At 42.0% G+C, this 19,373-nt stretch overlaps 1 protein-coding gene across 1 annotated transcript in view; it reads left to right on the forward strand.

The window, feature by feature from the left end:
- The first annotated feature begins 392 nt into the window (after positions 1-392).
- trpm4a (transient receptor potential cation channel, subfamily M, member 4a) overlaps positions 393-19,373 on the forward strand; it is a 62,812-nt gene continuing 43,831 nt past the window's right edge. Inside the window, exons 1-4 of the mRNA XM_084146166.1 lie at positions 393-552; positions 9,420-9,481; positions 9,612-9,789; positions 14,345-14,525. Coding sequence (XP_084002292.1) covers positions 481-552; positions 9,420-9,481; positions 9,612-9,789; positions 14,345-14,525 — 493 coding nt within the window. The 5' untranslated portion in view covers positions 393-480. The remainder of the gene's footprint in view (positions 553-9,419; positions 9,482-9,611; positions 9,790-14,344; positions 14,526-19,373) is intronic.

Raw genomic sequence — 19,373 nt, forward strand, 5'->3', positions numbered from 1 at the left:
TTATTCCAAAGATGGGAAAAACAGAATCCACGAGGCAATGCAATGCACTCGAGACGCACCGGAGGCCGGACACTGGCCATTCTTTCCTACATGCCCGCCCTTCCCTTGTAGCCTAACCCTTTTGGCCTCCTCCCATTCCCCTGCTCTCTATCATAGGCCCTACCATTTCTACACCGTGCCTCGAACATACTGTACATCTTACTTGCAGGGGGGCTCGGCTATAGGTCTATCTAAACACAGCACCATCGAGCTATATAAACTTACTGAGATAGATCCTTGTGACTGGTTGTGGGCGGAGCGCAGCGCAGCCTGAGGCGGCTACTCCAAATATATTTACATCGCTCTGTCTGCATTGCACATCCAGCGGTGAACTTCAAACATCAACATTGGGTTTTAGCTGTTTCTGTCTCGGCTTCGCACCTATTCGAGAATTATTTTAGCCGCTTGCCTGAGAAGAGGAGAGAGGGGATAGAGTGCGTAATGAAGGATACGGATAAAGAGCATGAAGGAGGCAGAGGGAGAACGGGAACAAGAAAATCCGATAAAGATCAGGTTTGGCTCATCTATTATAAACACTTGTACCTTACTGAGTTATCACGCAATTCCGCATATTAAATAGCCCGTGTCTTTTTGGGTAGTGTATGCCAAAATCGTGCGTAAATGGTACAGTAGGCTATGCACCAAGCGATTCTGTGTTAAATGTTTAACTGAAAGCAGCGGTATAGTGTTACTTTTATAATATAATACAAAAGTTTGCCAAAAGAAAAATTTACTTTTCTTATCTTTGAAATGCATTCTAAATGTACATCAGTCGGGTTTTAGACCAGGTCATAACACTATCTCTGCTGCATCCCTAGTTATAAATGATGTGGTTCACTGTATGGATAAAAGGTAACATTGTACTGCCTTCTTCATTGACATGTCAAAGGCTTTCGATACTGTTGATCACTCACTGCTAATTGAAAGGCTTTCCTCAATTGGCCCATACCAGGCTGCATGTAACTGGTTTAAAAATTACTTGACAGATAGAACTCAATGTATATCTACTAATGGTGTTAAATCAGGTTTCCTGGGTATTACGAAAGGTGTCCCACAGGGGTCGATTCTGGGTCCTGTACTTTTTACTGTTTACGTTAACAATATCGACTTGTCTGTAAAACATTGTAACCTGCACTTGTATGCCGATGATACTGTTGTGTATGCAATTGACCCCACAGTTGACCAGGCTCTACCTGAACTACAGTCTGCCTTCAATGTATTACAGAAAAAACTTTATTGACCTGAAATTAGTACTGAATGCAGGTAAAACTAAGTATATGTTGTTCTCTAGAGCGCATAAAAATAAGTCTGATGATTTAAGCATATGTACTTTAGATGGTGTCCATATTGATCGTGTCCCTGCTTACAAAATCTGGATAGATGAAAAGCTGTCTTTTAAAAAGCATATTGATGAGTTAGTTAAGAAGCTGAGAATAAAAATGGGCTTCTATAGAAATGGGTCCTCTCGCTAAATAGTAGAAAGCAGATTATTCAGTCGACGTTCCTATTTGTCCTAGACTAAGGCAACATCATCTATATGAACGCAGCTGCCACTTCATTAAAGACGTTAGATGCAGTTTATCACTGGTGACAATTTTAGTACTCATCACTGCATTAATTTTTGTAGAAGCTCGTATCCAGAGCAATCAGGGTTAAGTGCCTTGCTCAAGGACACAGAGAGATTTCTCACCTACGGGATTCAAACCAGCAACCTTTCGGTTACTGGCCCAACGCTCTTAACCGCTAGGCCACCCATCTCTGAGACCAGCATTCTCTAACAGAAAATTGTTTGGCCCTCTTTGATGTCACGTAGGTTGATATATTGCAGTGTTTTCATTTGTAAAGCCCTTTTACAAAAAGTCCCACTGTACCTAACATCATTACTAAACTTTAGACATACGAGTTACCACTCAGGGATGGCTAACTCTGGAAATTCCTTTGGTTTCTACTGAGTTAGGTAAATCAGCTTTTAGTTTTCTTGCACCTTATATGTGGAACAATCTTCAAAATGTTCTTAAATATGATGTTTTGGTGCCTCTAGGGCAATTTAGAAAGCTGATTGAGGACCTTATTACTGATTAATATGTTTGTGTTTTATGACCATGTTTTTCTTTCTGCTTGCATATTGTATTTATCTTTGAATGTGTGTATTTTCTGTAATTGATGCAATTCAGGGCTCATTTGTAAAAGAGACATTGGTCACAGTATGACTCCCTGATAAAATAAAGGTTAAATCAAATAAAAATAAAAACATTTAGGGGTAAAATTGCAGTAGGCTACTGTGGCAGCTTGACCCAAGTGGGATTACGCAGCCATATGGAACAAGTTGACGCCCATCAATTGTCAAAACAGACATGCAAAACAACATAGACTAGTTGGGAGAGTGATATCCAATACGAAAGTGTGCCCACTTTGAAAGTTTCCAACCAGACTACCCAGCTAACAATTCTAGGGAGAGAGAACATTTTTGTAATGTTCCCCAGATGTTTGAGTGTCCAGTTTTCCATTTTTTATTTATTTTTATTTAACCTTTATTTAACTAGGCAAGTCAGTTAAGAACAAATTCTTATTTACAATGACGGCCTACACTGGCCAAACCCGGACGACGCTGGGCCAATTGTGCGCTGCCCTATGGGACTCCCAATCATGGCCGGTTGTGATACAGCCTGGAATGGAACCAGGGGGTCTGTAGTGACGCCTCAAGCACTGAGATGCAGTGCCTTAGACTGCTGCCCCATTAGTTAGGGTAACTTTCTAAGTATGTTAGCAAAAAGTAGTAAAGTGCAAGTGCTGGTTCATTTTTTAAATTTATTTTTTATTTATTTATGTGGTGAATTATCAATCCTTGTGACAGTTACTTACAGACCATCAGTTTAGTCTTCTGCTGGATAAATGCCTACAGGCCTAGCCCTAGGTATAGACCTACGAGTGGCGCAGTGGTCTAAGGCACTGCATCGCAGTGCTAGCTGTGCCACTAGAGATCCTGGTTCGAATCCAGGCTCTGTCGTAGCTGGCCGCGACCGGGAGACCCATGGGGTGGCGCACAATTGGACCAGCGTTGTCCAGGGTAGGGGAGGGACTGGCCGGCAGGGATGTAGCTCAGTTGGTAGAGCATGGCGTTTGCAACGCCAGGGTTGTGGGTTCGTAAAATGTAATGTTAAACCAGATTTTTTACTTTATTGTATTTCTGTGTCGATGTTCGCCTATTTTCTGAGTGGCAATGACGGGAGAATGACCATCAGTGTTGTTGTAAAAACAGACCGCTCCTGTGCCATGCGCGTCTCAAGCCGCCAGAGCAGGCTAGTCCATCTTTCTCAGGCATGAACTGACAGGACAAGAGCAGTCGGACACACAACTCATTTAAGCTGCACAGCAGCTGGAACTGTCCGACAAACAAAGTAGTAAAAACATGACTTGTAGGGCCCTCTGGCCTCTTGACATACATAAGTATGCAGCCTCTAACAAACTAAACTTAGGAATTAAAATGATACCATAATCTGTCACAAAAGACAAGGCATGATAGCCCACATGCTGGTACAGTTGTAGGATCTTAATTTGATCACCCTGTTGCAGGATAACTGTCGTGCAATGCAGGAAATTAACAATTTGTTGTGTGTATTTGAGGTTTAAAAAGGCTTCCACTTTGAAATGTCAGACTTGATTTTCCCTTAGAATTTTATCAACCTCTACAAAAATGTCCATTGAATATAACCCACATAATAATTCACATTTCCTGTTGCCTCAGGAATATTTTCCTGCTGTAGGAAACTGGCTCAAATTAAGATCCTATATCTGTATGCACTATGCACAACTGCCATTGATCTGAGAAAAATAAACAAAGGAGAGATAAGTGATTGAAGGCTGGACAAGAGCGTTCAAGAGAGAAAATACAAAGACAGTGAAAGAAAAGGTATTGCACTTGTCTTGTGATACCTTTAGCTTGTCCACTCATTTGCCTCTCCTGTCTCTATCTCTAATGTACTCTGTTGAATAGTGGCGCTTGAGTGGACTGGCTCAATATTTGCATGGAGAGTGTGTGCGTGTGTGTGAGAGACAGAGAGAATACGATAGCAGCTAGCCGTCTTAATGCAGTTCCACCACAATTGATATATCATTTCTATATGCACTGACCATGCTATGACAGGTACTGGGTTGCAGGTCAATGGGAATGAAGGATATGAGTTCTGAATAGAATGTCAATCCCCTTTCAGCAGCTACTGCTAGTCAGGTTCTACCAGTTACATACAAGTTTTTTTACCTGACACTTACAGTATCCCACAGTACATTCTTGTCCATACAACAGTACAAAATCCTAGTTGTAATGTGCTGTAAGGACACAGTGCTCATGCACACAGGCATACACTCACAAACACACAATGGGTATATACACAAACACGCACACACACAGGGATGATTCTGACCATCTGTGGTTCATTAGGGGAGTTTCGAAATGCAAATAGCCAAGGTCGTGCACGAGCACTGAGACTGATAACAATTGGTATTTATCAATGTTTATCTCCTACCAGTGTGCGTATAACGTGTGTAGGATTGTTTGATAAATCACACTTTTCTATGCATATGAACATTCTAAATTCTGTTTGTAAGTAACGGTAGCTAACACACTTTTGTACATCGCACTGTTCTGTACATTTGACCTTATTTTAGTGCCCCAAAAACGTAATACTTCCAGGTCAACTGTAATATGAATACCATTGTAAAGCACAATGTCTCCCCTTTCCAGCAAAGTAAATGACGAGACTTTCATGCTGCCCGTCTCTGCATGATCGAAGAAAGCAATGGAGCTCCGCAGGGTCTTTTTAAAAATGGGGGGTGGGGAAGCGAAAGCTGCTGCGTCATAGTGTGGGGAACTGGCTAATTTCACCCGATTTGTCCAACTTATCACCTCTAAAATGTAAATAAAACACTATAAAGAGTTTATATAAAGTCTCATTACATACCTATTTGAAGGTTTGTGTCGAATTTGAATAGGTATTTTAGGGCAGCGCTAGATTTATCTTCACAATTAAACTGTGGTTGTCACGGGTTTTGAGAGTCATGATGGCTCGCAGTGATTATGCGAAAAATTAACAATTGAATTAATTAACTATTGATGAACTCACGAGTAATTAACTTTACACTCACCATTACACTCACCATTGATCATTTCTTGTTTTTAATCTGCGAGAGAAGCGCTACACCTGGTGGAAAGAGGCTGTACGGCACAGAATGAGTTGAATAATGCCTGCCGTACGTTACGTCGTGACATGTCACACTTTAACGTAGAGTGTCAGCAGGGTTAGTTTCTTCAACTTTTCTCCAATACAATTGGTCCATTACCATGTCAATCAACGCTGAATTGAAACTTAGTTCACACCCTGGATTTTGATGCCAACACAGTCGCTACAGTCCCATTAGTTTTCATTGCAGCCTCGTTTGAATGCAGCGGTTGCCCACATATGTACGGAACGGAGTTAGCTACCGTTAGTGTTTTAGAATAGTGTCTACGCAATTTTGATAAATGAGGCCCCTGGATATTACCAAAGGTATACCGCAGGGATCGGTATTGGGACCTGTCCTCTTTACTATTTATAAATGTTATAAATAATATTGGTCTATTTGTTAAAACTTGTAATATTCCTCTGTATGCAGATGACACTTATGTATGCCATTTCCCCAACTGTTGACCAGGCTATGTTAGAGCTGCAATCTAACCTTGTTGCCTTACAGAAATCCCTGGTTGGTTTAAAACTTGTACATAATGCGGGAAAGACTAAATACATGTTTCAGATGGACTACCTATTTATTCATTGGATGGGCTCCCATCGATCGGGTTCCCGCCTATAAATATCTGAGCATTTGGATTGACAAAGATTTCATGTTTAAAGTGTTGGTCCCATGTTTCATGAGCTGAAATAAAAGATCCCATAAATGTTCCATACGCACAAAAAGCGTATTTCTCTCAAATGTTGTGCACAAATTTGTTTACATCCCTGTTAGTGAGCATTTCTCCTTTGCCAAGATAATCCATCCAACTGACAGGTGTGGCATATTAAGAAGCTGTTTAAACAGCGTGATCATTACACAGGTGCACCTTGTGCAGGGGACAATAAAAGGCCACTCTGAAATGTGCAGTTTTGTCACACAACACAAGGCCACAGATGTCTCAAGTTTTGATGGAGCATGCAATTGGCATGCTGACTGCAGGAATGTCTACCAGAGCTGTTTGCCAGAAAATGGAATGTTCATTTTTCTACCATAAGCCAGAGGATTTGGCAGTACGTCCAACCAGCCTGACAACCGCAGACCACTTGTAACCACGCCAGCCCAGGACCTCCACATCCGGCTTCTTCACCTGTGGGATCGTCTGAGACAAGCCACCTGGACAGCTGATGAAACAGGAGTATTTCTGTCTGTAATAAAGCCCTTTTGAGGGGAAAAACTCATTCTGATTTGCTGGGCCTGGCTCCCAAGTAGGTGGACCTATGCCCTCCCAGGCCCACCAATGGCTGCGCCCCTGCCCAGTCGTTTGAAATCCATAGATTAGGGCCTAATGAATTTATTTCAATTTACTGATTTCCTTATATGAACCCTAACTCAGTAAAATCTTAGAAATTGTTGCATGTTGCATTTATATTTTTGTTCAGTATAGTTAAAAAGCAGACTTCTTTTTTTAGAACGAGATCTTGCCTCTACCTAAACAGCAGGAAGCAGATTGTACAGTCAACTTAACTGCCAGTTCTTGATTATGGGGACTACTACTCTTAACCCTTTGGATGCTGTCTACCATAGCGCCCTTTGCTTTATCACAGGTGACAGTTTTAATACTCATCAGTGCATCCTGTATCAAAAGGTTGTCTGGTCCTCATGAAAGTCCTGTAGATCATTTCACTATTCCCTTTTTGTTTACAAAGCTATACTACACAAGATTCAATTTACATAATTTCTCTCAGCAACTGCGATGCAATCTTTTCATCCAAATTCTGAAAAAAATACAGATTCCGATTTTGACACAATAAACCATTTACAATGTTACTATATTTGGAATGGTAAACCAGGTAAAGTTAAACGAGCATATTTATAAAATGAAAAGGAGTTTGGAGGGTTAAAACTATTAAATATTAAGGCATTAAACCTCTCTCTTAAAGCCTCCATTGTACTGAAATTGCATCAAAATCCAAACTGGTTTTCTAGCAGGCAATTAAGAGAGACCCATCCTGTTTAAGAGTGGGCTCTTTACCTTTGTGGATTGACAATGGATCTCTGTTTAATGTATCCTCCTTTTTAAATGAAGTCATGTAACATTGCCTACAATTTCAGTTTCATCCTCCAGAAAAGGAAGATCTAATAGTACAGCAAATAATATGGCTAAACTCCAATGTACTGATAGAGAAAACAAAAATATTGGAAGAAATGTACAAGAAGGGTATAATATTTATGAAGGACATTGTAAACAAGGATGGTAAAATTATGTCACAAGCAACTAACAACAGTGTATGGAGGTGTATGCTCAATTCAAAATTATAACCAACTCATCACTGCTCTACCACAAAATTGGAAGAGACAATTACTTAAAGAAGAAATGAAAGAATTAGTCTGTCTGCCACCCATAAAAAATCATAAATGGCTTCAAATTATTAGTATAAATTAAAACATGTATCAGTTTCACTTAGTCAAAAGGTTTGACAGCAATGCTGTATACAATTTTGGTTTGTCTGGAACCGGTCTTTGATGTCCCAATACCTTGGCATCGGGTCTATGAACTGATATATAAAACAACAATTGACACATCAATCCGTTCGTTTCAATTTAAGCTATCATATAAAATATTGCTACAAAAATAATGCTCAATATATGGGGCATTGAACAGTCAGCCTTGTGCAGACTCTGCCACGAGGAAATAGAATCAATAGAGCTTATTTTCTGGTACTGTCCATCGGTGTCTCGCTTTTGGAGTCAGGTCCAGGAATGGTGGTTATGTCATAATATCAGGGTTCAGATGGACCTGCAAACTGTATTGTTAAGGCATCTGAAAAACCACGACCAGTCAATGGGAATTACATTAGAATTGTCCAATTTCTGAAGTAAATCTCTAGTTTTTATGTAAATTACATGTTATAGAAGGGTCCAGACACTTTTTGTGTGATTTGGCTTCCTTTTGAGAAATTTAACCCCAGCCACGATTCACTTCCTTATTGCTCGTTGTGTAGTATCAGGGCACGCAAAAGACATGAACAAAAGCTCTAAAATATGTCATTTTAGAAACGGACACGCTATCAGTATAGTGATGTAGGTCTTTAGATGTTGTATACATTAAATTGTGTCATTCTGAACTTAATCCGGGATGTGTCCGTGTACTATAGGGACACACTCGGCCTGCACAGCTGTGTGTGGGAAACAGCGCAACTTGACCAACATTTATATTTTAACATCTCTCCGTATCTCATCTCTAAAGAAGGATTTTTAAACATTGAGACATTTATTGTATATGTGTGCCATTCCGAAGGTGAATTGGGCAAGACAAAATATTTAAGTACCTTTGAACAGGGTATGGTAGTAGGTGCCAGGCGCACCTAATGTTTTGTACACTCAGTATATGTATTGTAGTGGACCTGTACATGGCTCAGTTCATGGCACTAGCAACACCAGAGTTGTGGGTTCGATTCCGACTGGGGTCACATACCAAATTGTGTGGACTGTTGTCACTGCTATGTAAATGGTATATATTACGGTATTACAGTACTGTACTGGCTGCCAATGCAATTTTATTAAAGCAGTGTGACCCCCGCCCCATCATCTCTGAACTTGTCAATATTAAAAACTTATTGTGAAGTAAAATCATAATAGTCATCATCATAGTAGTACATTTGAGTGTATATATAAATAACATACTTTTTATGTTCCTACTTTACAGACAGATTTTAATTATGTAGTTATCAAAATCTATAGAATCTATAGGTTTACCAAACGTTTAAGGGATAATCAATTAAGAACAGTCGGATTAAGTAATAGTAAAACCTATTTTAACAAAAGAGAAGAGACTCATATCAAAAGTAATGTGAGCATTGCATTGTGAAAGGACATTATTTTATATGAACATTTATTGCAATGTGAAACATATATTTCTAGATGAAACACTGATTAAGTTTGGTGAAAAAGTGACTGTATGATTTTGTGTGAAACACATTTTTGATGATCTGTTTGAGTTTTGTACTAAGAGTTGTGAAAATGTACCCATACAGTACTTATGAAAATTGCACCAAAACGATAAAAAGAACTGTAATTACAACCATACAGTGTACATCCAGTTTAGCATAACATTCAACATCTGTAGCCTGTTAGGTAACAGCGACTAATAGTTACCCAATTTCTTTCCCTCACAGAGTTGGATCCCCAAGATAATCAAGAAGAGAGTGTGCACCACATTCATAGAGGACTGCTTTAGGTACAGCCCCTCCCTGGGTCGCCGTCTGTGGTCTGTGTTTTTGATTTTGGGTATTTTCTGTTGACTGTAATGACTGGCTGTGTATGTGTGTGTGTGTATGTGTGTCTTTGTCTCTCTCTGCCCCTGTCAGTAATGGGGCACTGTGCCAGTGTGGGGGTGTGAGTGAAACGCACGGCTCCATCGCTACGAGAGACTATTTCGGGGCAGCCATCGTCAGCCAGTGGGACAGCTCTCAGCACTCCTCAGAGTACCCCACCGACGCCTTCGGAGAGTTGGAGTTTGCAGGGGCCGGCAGTAGGCACAGCCATGTGGGTAACACACACTAACACGTGTGCACACACTCATGCATGGGCATGCTAGGACATACACATGCTAAGACATACACGGGATTGTTCTCTGTCCCAGGTTGATGACCTCATAGGACAGTGTATGTTTACTCAGCCGTGTCCAGCGCTCAATCAATCAGCCCAGGGTATTACTAAAGTATAAATAACACTAGGACACACACACACAGCTCTGTCAGTGGCGGGAGGGTGGGTGATTAATGAATTAGGTAGCTGGCTTACAGCCCGTCAACTCATAACCATCAAGTGACTCAGCTACACTACATGACCAAAAGTATGTGGACACATTCTAGTCAAACATCTCATTCCAAAATCATGGGCATTAACATGGAGTTGGTCCCTTCTTTGATGTTGGGCGATTAGGCCTGGCTCGCAGTCGGCTTTCCAATTCATCCCAAAGGTGTTCGATGGGGTTGAGGTCAGGGCTCTGTGCAGGCCAGTCAAGTTCTTCAACACCGATCTCGACAAACCATTTCTCTGTACAGCCCCAGACCATTATTCCTCCTCCACCAAACTTTATAGTGGGCACTATGCATTGGGGCAGGTAGCGTTCTCCTGGCATCCTCCAAACCCAGATCGTCGGACTGCCAGATGGTGAAGCGTGATTCATCACTCCAGATAACGTGTTTCCACCGCTCCAGAGTCCAATGGCGGCGAGCTTTACACCACTCCAGCCGACACTTGGCATTGCGCATGGTGATCATAGGCTTGTGTGCGGCTGTTTCCAGAGGCAGTTTGGAACTCGGTAGTGAGTGTTGCAACCGAGGACAGACGATTTTTACGCGCTTCAGCACTCGGCGGTCCCATTCTGTGAGCTTGTGTGGCTTACCACTTCAAGGCTGAGCCGTTGTTGCTCCTAGACGTTTCCACTATACAATAACAGCACTTACAGTTGACCGGGGCAGCCGGGGGGGGGGCATGGGCAAGTTGCAGCGGAGGGTGCAGAGCTGGTGGCCGGGGTAGTGGTAGCCAGGTGGAAAGCATGGCTAGCCGTAGCAAAATGCTTGTTGAAATTCTCGATTATTGTAGATTTATCGGTGGTGACAGTGTCTCCTAGCCTCAGTGCAGTGGGCAGTTGGGAGGAGGTGCTCTTATTTTCCATGGACTTTACAGTGTCCCAAAACTTTTTGGAGTTAGTGCTACAGGATGCAAATTTCTGTTTGAAAAAGCTAGCCTTTGCTTTCCTAACTGATTGTGTATATTGGTTCCTGACTTCCCTGAAAAGTTGCATATCGCGGGGGCTGTTCGATGCTAATGCAGTACGCCACAGGATGTTTTTGTGCTGGTCAAGGGCAGTCAAGTCTGAGGAGAACCAGGGGCTATATCTGTTCTTAGTTCTGAAATTTTTGAATGGGGCATGCTTATTTAAGATTGAGAGGAAAGCACTTTTAAAGAACAACCAGGCATCCTCTACTGACGGAATGAGGTCAATATCCATCCAGATTACCCGGGCCAGGTCAATTAGAAAGGCCTGCTCGCTAAAGTGTTTTAGGGAGCGTTTGACAGTGATGAGGGGTGGTTGTTTGACCGCGGACCCATTATGGACACAGGCAATAAGGCAGTGATCGCTGAGATCCTGGTTGAAGACAGCGGAGGTGTATTTAGAGGGTAAATTTGTCAGGATGATATCTATGAGGGTGCCCATGTTTACAGATTTAGGGTTGTACCAGGTAGGTTCGTTGATAGTTTTTGTGAGATTGAGGGCATGTAGTTTAGATTGTAGGTTGGCCAGGGTGTTAAGCATATGCCAGTTTAGGTCACCAAGCAGTACGAACTCTGAGGATAGATGGGGGGCAATCAGTTCACATATGGTGTCCAGGGCACAGCTCAGGGCTGAGGGGGGTCTGTAGCAAGCGGCAACAGTGAGAGACTAATTTCTGGAAAGGTGGATTTTTAGAAGTAGAAGCTCAAACTGTTTGGGCACAGACCTGGATAGTACGATAGAGCTCTCTACAGTAGATTGCAACCCCACCCCCTTTGGCAGTTCTATCGAGATGGAAAATGTTGTAGTTGGGGATGGACATTTCTGAATTTTTGGTGGCCTTCCTAAACCAGGATTCAGACACTGCTATGACATCAGGGTTGGCAGAGTGTGCTAACGCAGTGAATAACTCAAACTTAGGGAGGAGGCTTCGGATGTTAACGTGCATGAAACCAATGCTTTTACGGTTACAGAAGTCAACAAATGATAACGCCTGGGGAGTAGGAGTGATACTAGGGGCTACAGGGCCTGGGTTAACCTCTACATCACCAGAGGAACGGAGGAGGAGTAGAATAAGGATACGGCTAAAGGCTTTAAGTATTGGTCTTCTAGTGCGTTGGGTACAGAGAATAAAAGGGGCAGGTTTCCGGCCGTTGTAGAATAGATCCAGGGCATTATGTACAGAAAAGGATATGGAAGGATATGAGTACAGTGGAGGTAAACCTAAGCGTTGGGTAACGATGAAAGAGATAGCATCACTGGAGGCACCGATTGAGTCGGTCTCCGCGTGTGTGGGGGGTGGGACAAAGGAGCTATCTATGGCAGGTTGAGCTGGGCTGGGGGATCTACAGTGAAATAGTACAATAAGAAATAACCGAAACAGCAATAAGCAAGGCATATTGACATGGGAGAGAGGCATAAAGCAATCACAGGTGTTATTCGAGAGAGCTAAGACAACAGCTCATAATGGCGACAAAGTTTGGGCTGAGGCTAAACATAAACAGGATGCGTTACCGTATAAAGGAACAGTCCAGCAGGCATCAGCTGTATAGCTGAGTTATCATAAGGTTCGGTGAACAGCAATAGGAGAGTTCGGAGGTAGTTCGGGGGCTGTTATAGTACTGGCGAGCAAGAGGCCACAGCTAGTGTGTGCTAGCGGGCCGGGGCTAGCAGATGGATCTTTGTGGTCGACGTCGTAACGGGAAACCTGTTGTAATCGCATCAGACGATTTCGTCGGCAGACCAGCCGTGTTGGATCGGCGGGGCATCGTGTCAACACTAGGAGGTCCCGTCCGGTTGACAGAGGTAGATAGCTGGGAGAAGGGCCTGGCTCGCGGCTAGCTCGAGGCTGATTAGCCAACAACAACATCCATTTGATTGCAGCTATCTAGCTACGAGGATCCGGTGTTAAAGGTCCAGTGAATCAGTGATTCCGGCAGAAAAACCGATATGTTCTGGGTCGATAACGCGCTGTGCAGACAGTGCAGACTGGCCGATAATAGTCCAGGCTAGAGCTGGCTGGTAGGTAGTGCAGGCCACGGACAATGGTGAGAAACCGCTAGCGGTGGCTAATGGCAAGTAGCTAGTTAGCTGGCTACTCCCGTCCGGTAGACAGAGAGGTAGATAGCCGGGATATGGGCCTGGCTCAAGGCTAACTGGTGCTTGCTTCAGGGGCAGTGGTGATTAGCCAAACAGAAACATCCAATTCGGTTGCGGCTAGCTAGTTGCGATCCGGTGTTAATGTCCAGTGATTCAGTTATTCCGGCAGAAAATCCGATGTTCTGGGTGAAAACCGGTAACGGTGGCTAATAGCAAGTAGCTAGTTAGCTGGCTAGCTGGTATCAACTGGAGATTCTAGATAAAAGGTAAGTCAATAATAGAATCCGTTCCACATTGAGTGAGGTGGGTTGCAGGAAAGTATATTTTGTAGAAGGATGAAAAGTGTGAGAGGGAAATATGTACGAAAAATACAAAAAAATACAAAAAAACATACTTTTGTATATGTAGTGTATGTTACCTCATAAACCTACTGAGTGATTGAATTTATGCTAATCTCATGATTTACCATTTTAGTGGCTTTGTGGTTAGAATGTCTGCCCTAAAATTGGAAGGTTGGGGGTTCGATCCCTTGTCAGATCATACCAAAGACTCTAAGAAATGGGACCTGATGCCCATGCTCGGCACTCAGCATTAGGGGGTGTACTTGTACATCAAGTTGCCTCACGCTAAAGAAACAGGAGGCTACTGCCCTGTGGGCCATTCTGGCTCGGACAAAGCATAATTCTCCAAGGTTTACTTACTTACCTAATCTCATGATGTTATAAGATGCTATAAGTTATGAAACGAATATGACACTCAAGCATTAATTGACACTAAATGAATAAAAATATGAACATAGTTCATTTCAATCTCTTGCTCGTTTACGTCGGGCCTGGTTGCTCTGTAAATTGCTAGTGAAGTGTCTTTCATATACACAAAGAAAGAGCTTTGATGTAGCAGAGGTGAGGTATGAGGCTGTCATATTTATTCATTTCACAGCAGAACGTCTGTCTGGCATTCTATGGAATGATGGTAGAGGAGTCAGTGTTCTAGCAGTGCTGCCAGGCCTCACGACATTGGCTCAGTCAGACGGAATATTCTCACCTGTACTGATATCTCTTCGCCACTGATTAACTACACCATAGGCAAAATAACCAATTAGCAATTACTTTATGTAGCCGCACCAGTATTCACCACATTCTCTTGATTATTATCACTTTATTGCGATACTCATTGTCCCCTCCTCCACCTCTTCCATTCTCTCTTCCTATTGATCAGTTCCTGCGTCTGTCGTGCGACACCCCCCCTCAGATCGTGTACACCCTGATGACAGCCCACTGGGGGTTACCCTCCCCCAACCTGGTGGTTTCTGTGGTGGGGGGTGAGGGGCGTGAGAAAGTCAAGACCTGGGTCAGGGAGGTGCTGAGACAGGGGCTGGTCAGGGCAGCACAGAGCACAGGTGAGACACACACAGACACGTTACCCTGCACCTTAGAGACCGCTGCATTGAACACTGGTCAATGTTTACATACTGTTTTACCCACTTTATATGTATATACTGTATTCTAGTCATGACTTATCCTATATACAGATATTGACAAATGTTCCACATAAATATTCTGCGGTTGGTGTTTTCTGTAATGATTTAAGTGACCATTGTGCTGTTGTTGCTATTAGAAATACTAAAGTACCTAAGACAAACCCACGCTTTATTCGTAAGAGAAATGTTAAGAGTTTTAATGAGCAGGCTTTCTTTCATGATTTGTTTTATTTTGACTGGAGCAAGATTGAGCTTATTCCTGATGTGGAAACTGCCTTGAAGTTCTTTCATGATGTTTTTTTTCCAAATAGTAAACAAACATGCCCCATTCCACAGGTTCAGAGTTAAAGGGCGGGATAATCCATGGTTTTCTTCTGAGCTGTACTGTATTATTCACAAACGTAATCTAGCCTTGGCTAAAGGAAGGAAGTCATGTTCTGATGCTGATTGGCTTCTTTTTAGGCAGCTACGAAACAAGTGTTCTTCTCTTCTCAGGAAGACCAAGTCTGAATATTTTATGTCTGTTACCACTGATAACCTGAATGACCCTAGAACGTTTTGGAAGGCTATTAAGTCTATGTCTGGTAATAGTAATGTTAATGAAATACCGTCATGTGTATTGAAGGACTCTGTTGCTGTATATGACAAAACTGAAATGCTGAATTGTTTCAATGAGCACTTTGTATCATCTGGTAGGCTGTTTGATTCAGTATCCTCTGTCTCTGTACAACCTTGTGTGGATGAACCAATGAGAGCTGGTCAAACTTTTAGCTTTTTGCCATTCTCAGTGCAGGAGGTACATAAAGCCCTGAAATCCTTAGATCAGAGAAAGCCTGCAGGTCCTGATCTTATTGATCCCTGCTTTTTACAACTGGCAGCTGATTTCATAGCTGAACCACTTACATATCTGTTCAGTCTAACCCTGGAATGTAATGAAATTCCAAGGATCTGTAAATCAGCATTTGTCCTACCACTTTTAAAAGCCCTTGACAAAAAACAGCACTGTCTCACTTTTTATTGATCTCTCTAAGGCTTTTGATACAGTTGATCATGCTATACTGAGGCAGAGATTGTCGAGTGTAGGTCTTTCGGAGCATGCAGTTGCATGGTTTGCTAACTATCTGTCTGATAGAACTCAGTGCACTCAATTTGATGGGCTCATGTCTGTTAAATTGTCTGTCTGTAATGGTGTGCCCCAGGGCTCTGTACTTGGTCCCCTCTTATTCACTATTTATATAAATAATTAAGACAAAAATGTGCAAAATGCGCAACTTCACTTTTATGCTGATGATACTGTTATTTATTGTTGTGCCTTGTCTCTCACTAAAGCTTTCCAGAACTTGAAAACTACTTTTTATACTGTTCATCATACCTTGTGTCAATTGAAGCTTATCCTCAATGCTGACAAAACTAAACTAATAGTGTTTTCTAAAGCAAGAAACAGACCACTGAACCTTTCACCTATTACTACCTGTCAGGGCAATGAGATTGAGGTTGTAACCTCATATAAATATCTTGGAATGTTAATTGATGACAGCCTCTCTTTTAAATAGCATATTCAACAACTTACAAAAAAATTGAAGCTGAAGTTGGGATTTTATTTTAGGAATAAGGCCTGTTTTTCTTTTGAAGCCAGAAGGAGGCTAGTATCAGCTACATTTATGCCTATACTAGACTATGGAGATATTTTATATATGAATGCTTCCGCTCAGTGTTTGAGATCAATTGACACCCTTTATCATGGAGCATTGAGATGTATTTTAAACTGCAAAACCCTTACGCACCATTGCACTTTATATACCAGGGTTGGCTGGTCTTCTCTAGTCACTTGTAGGCTCTGCCACTGGTATACTTTTATTTACAAAGCCATTTTGGATTTACTACCATTTTATCTAGCCATTTTTATTCTTCAGAAATTTGGTGGGTACTCCCTTGGTTCGCAGGGCTTTATCCTGCTAACTGTTCCAAATGTCCTAACTGAATTTGGTAAAAGGGCTTTTATGTACTCTGCGCCATCGGCTTGGAACGCCTTACAATATACTTTTAAACTGGAAGAACTTGGTGTTTTTAAATCATTGATGAAGGATTTTGAGGCTGATTCCTTCACCTGTCAATGTTTCTAAATTCCTGTTTTATGATTTTGTTATGCTCCTGTGATTTCTATGGATGTTTACTAGATTACTTGTAGTTGTAACAAGTACTGAGGATACGAAGAGGCAGGACGCAGACGCAGGAATCAACAATGTAAAGGTTTACTTAACACTGAGCAAGAGAACAACAAAGAGCGAGTACACGACAAGACACTAACAATCACACACAACACATCACTGAACAGTCCAGGGCTATATAGGGGTGGTGATGAGATGATGAGGTGCAGGTGCGCTGGAGGTGATTAGGGTGCGTTGGGTTTCCATTCCGGTGTTGCCGAGGTGGTGCGCTCAGACTGGTGTCTCAGTAGACCGGCGAATCAGAGCGCCGGAGGGGAGCAACGGGAGGAGACGTGACAGTCGTTTTTCATGATGTCTGTCTGTAATTGTGTAATGACTTGATACTGCCTATCTTGGCCAGGACGCTCTTGAAAAATAGATTTCAAATCTCAATGAGCCTTTCCTGGTTAAATAAAATAATAAAAAACACAGTTCATTATCATAGCAGCCACATAAAATCAGCATGATCACTTTGCTCGTTGTATATATAATTAATTCTCGCAACTATCTACGCGCTCTCCTCCTCTCACCTTTTCCCTTCGCTTGTGGACTTCAGTGCACAACACATCAGATGTCTGTGACCAGGCGAAAACACCTTTCCAAGCCAAACCTTCATATCATGACCGCTAACGCTACACACAGCCTACATCGTTGTCAAGAACTAACGCGTTAGTAAACCCGCTATAATCATGCAGTACAGTGTACATTCAGAAAGCAGTGTAGCAGTTACACCGGCGGCCCCCGTGGCAATAAATGTATAAAACCAAAAGCTTACCTTGACTTGGAAGAGTTCCAGTGTTGGATAGCCAGCTAGCTAACATAGCCTCCCTTTCTGTTTGAGCCGGGTGTTTGAGTAGGCTAAACTAGCTAGCTACAACCAAATCTATCTCTCTCTCTCTCTCTCTCTCTTGCTCTCTCTTCGAGTCAACTACTCACCACATTTTATGCACTGCAGTGCTAGCTAGCTGTAGCTTATGCTTTCAGTACTAGATTCATTCTCTGATCTTTTGATTGGGTGGACAACATGTCAGTTCATGCTGCAAGAGATCTGATAGGTTGGAGGACATCCTCCAGAAGTTGTCATAATTACTGTGTAAGTCTATGGAAGGGGGTGAGAACCATGAGCCTCCTAGGTTTTTTATTAAAGTCAATGTACTCAGAGGAGGACAGAAGCTAGCTGTCCTCCGGCTACACCATGGTGCAACCCTACAGAGTGCTGCTGACGCTACTGTAGACTTTAATTGCAAAACAGTGTGTTTGTGAGAGTGTGATTTGAAGGAGTCAGGCGCAGGAGGGTAAATCACAGAATACAGAGTTTATTCCGTCGTACACAGTTACGCTGGATAGCGTCAACAGTCCAGTGCGCAAAACAGGCGCACTGGAACAAATACAGGCACACAGGGAATATATACCAAAACAAAACAACGTACAGGTAGCTCCACCAAGCTACACTCATCTCACATGAAACAATCACCCACAAGGACAAGGGGGCAGAGGGAACACTTATACATGTACTAATGAGGGGAATATGAACCAGGTGTGTGTAATTGACAAGACAAGACAAATGGAATGATGAGATATGGAGCAGCAGTGGCTAGAAGGCCGGTGACGACGAACAAGGAGGGGAGGCAGCTTCGGAGGAAGTCGTGACAGTGTTTTAATCAATTATTTGGTGAAGTGAATACATTTAGTATAGTTTTGCAAAGCTGTCATCAAGGCAAAGGGTGGCTATTTGAAGAATCTCAAATATAAAATATATTTTGATTTGTTTAACACTTTATGTGGTTACTACATGATTCCAAATGTGTTATTTCATAGTTTTGACGTTTTCACTATTATTCTACAATGTAAAAAATTGTAAAAATAAAGAAAATCCCTTGAATGAGTAGGTGTTCTAAAACTTTTGACCGGTAGTGTATATATATATTCCGGACTCTGACATTGCTCGTTTTGATATTTCTAAATGTCTTTATTTTTACCTTTTGGATTATGTGTGTATTATTTTGTATTGCTAGGTATTACTGCACTGTTGGAGCTGGAAACACAAGCATTTCGCTGCACCTGCAATAACATCTGCAAATCTGTATACATCACCAATAAACTTTGATTTGACACACACACACCCAGGTTTCCTGGGTTTGAGGTTGGTCAGGGCGGAACAAAGCACAGGTGAGAACAACGCCCACTCCGTTTAATCTATTTGTTTAATATATAATTAATTCATACATGTGATCCCCTTAAGATGAACCATCTCTGTAACATACAGGAAATATGCATCATGACGCAGTTATAATGCGTTATACGCTTTGTCATAAGTATCTATGAACCCCTTATGCTATCTTGAGTTTTTTTCAACACTATGGACAGAACTAATGATTTTCTGGCAGAAATACTGTACCTAGCCCCAAGATCCACTGAGGACAAACAGCATGGTTGTTTTATAGATAGGTATTGACGATATCAACTGTCTCCAATGATCCTATGACGTCACTACATTAGCTTTTTACTTTCATAACGTATTGTGGGGACTGAGCGGATCAGGTGGAATTAAAAGTATGTC

The sequence above is a fragment of the Coregonus lavaretus genome (assembly GCF_964263955.1).
Source record: "Coregonus lavaretus genome assembly, chromosome: 28".
NCBI classification, from domain to species: domain Eukaryota; kingdom Metazoa; phylum Chordata; class Actinopteri; order Salmoniformes; family Salmonidae; genus Coregonus; species Coregonus lavaretus.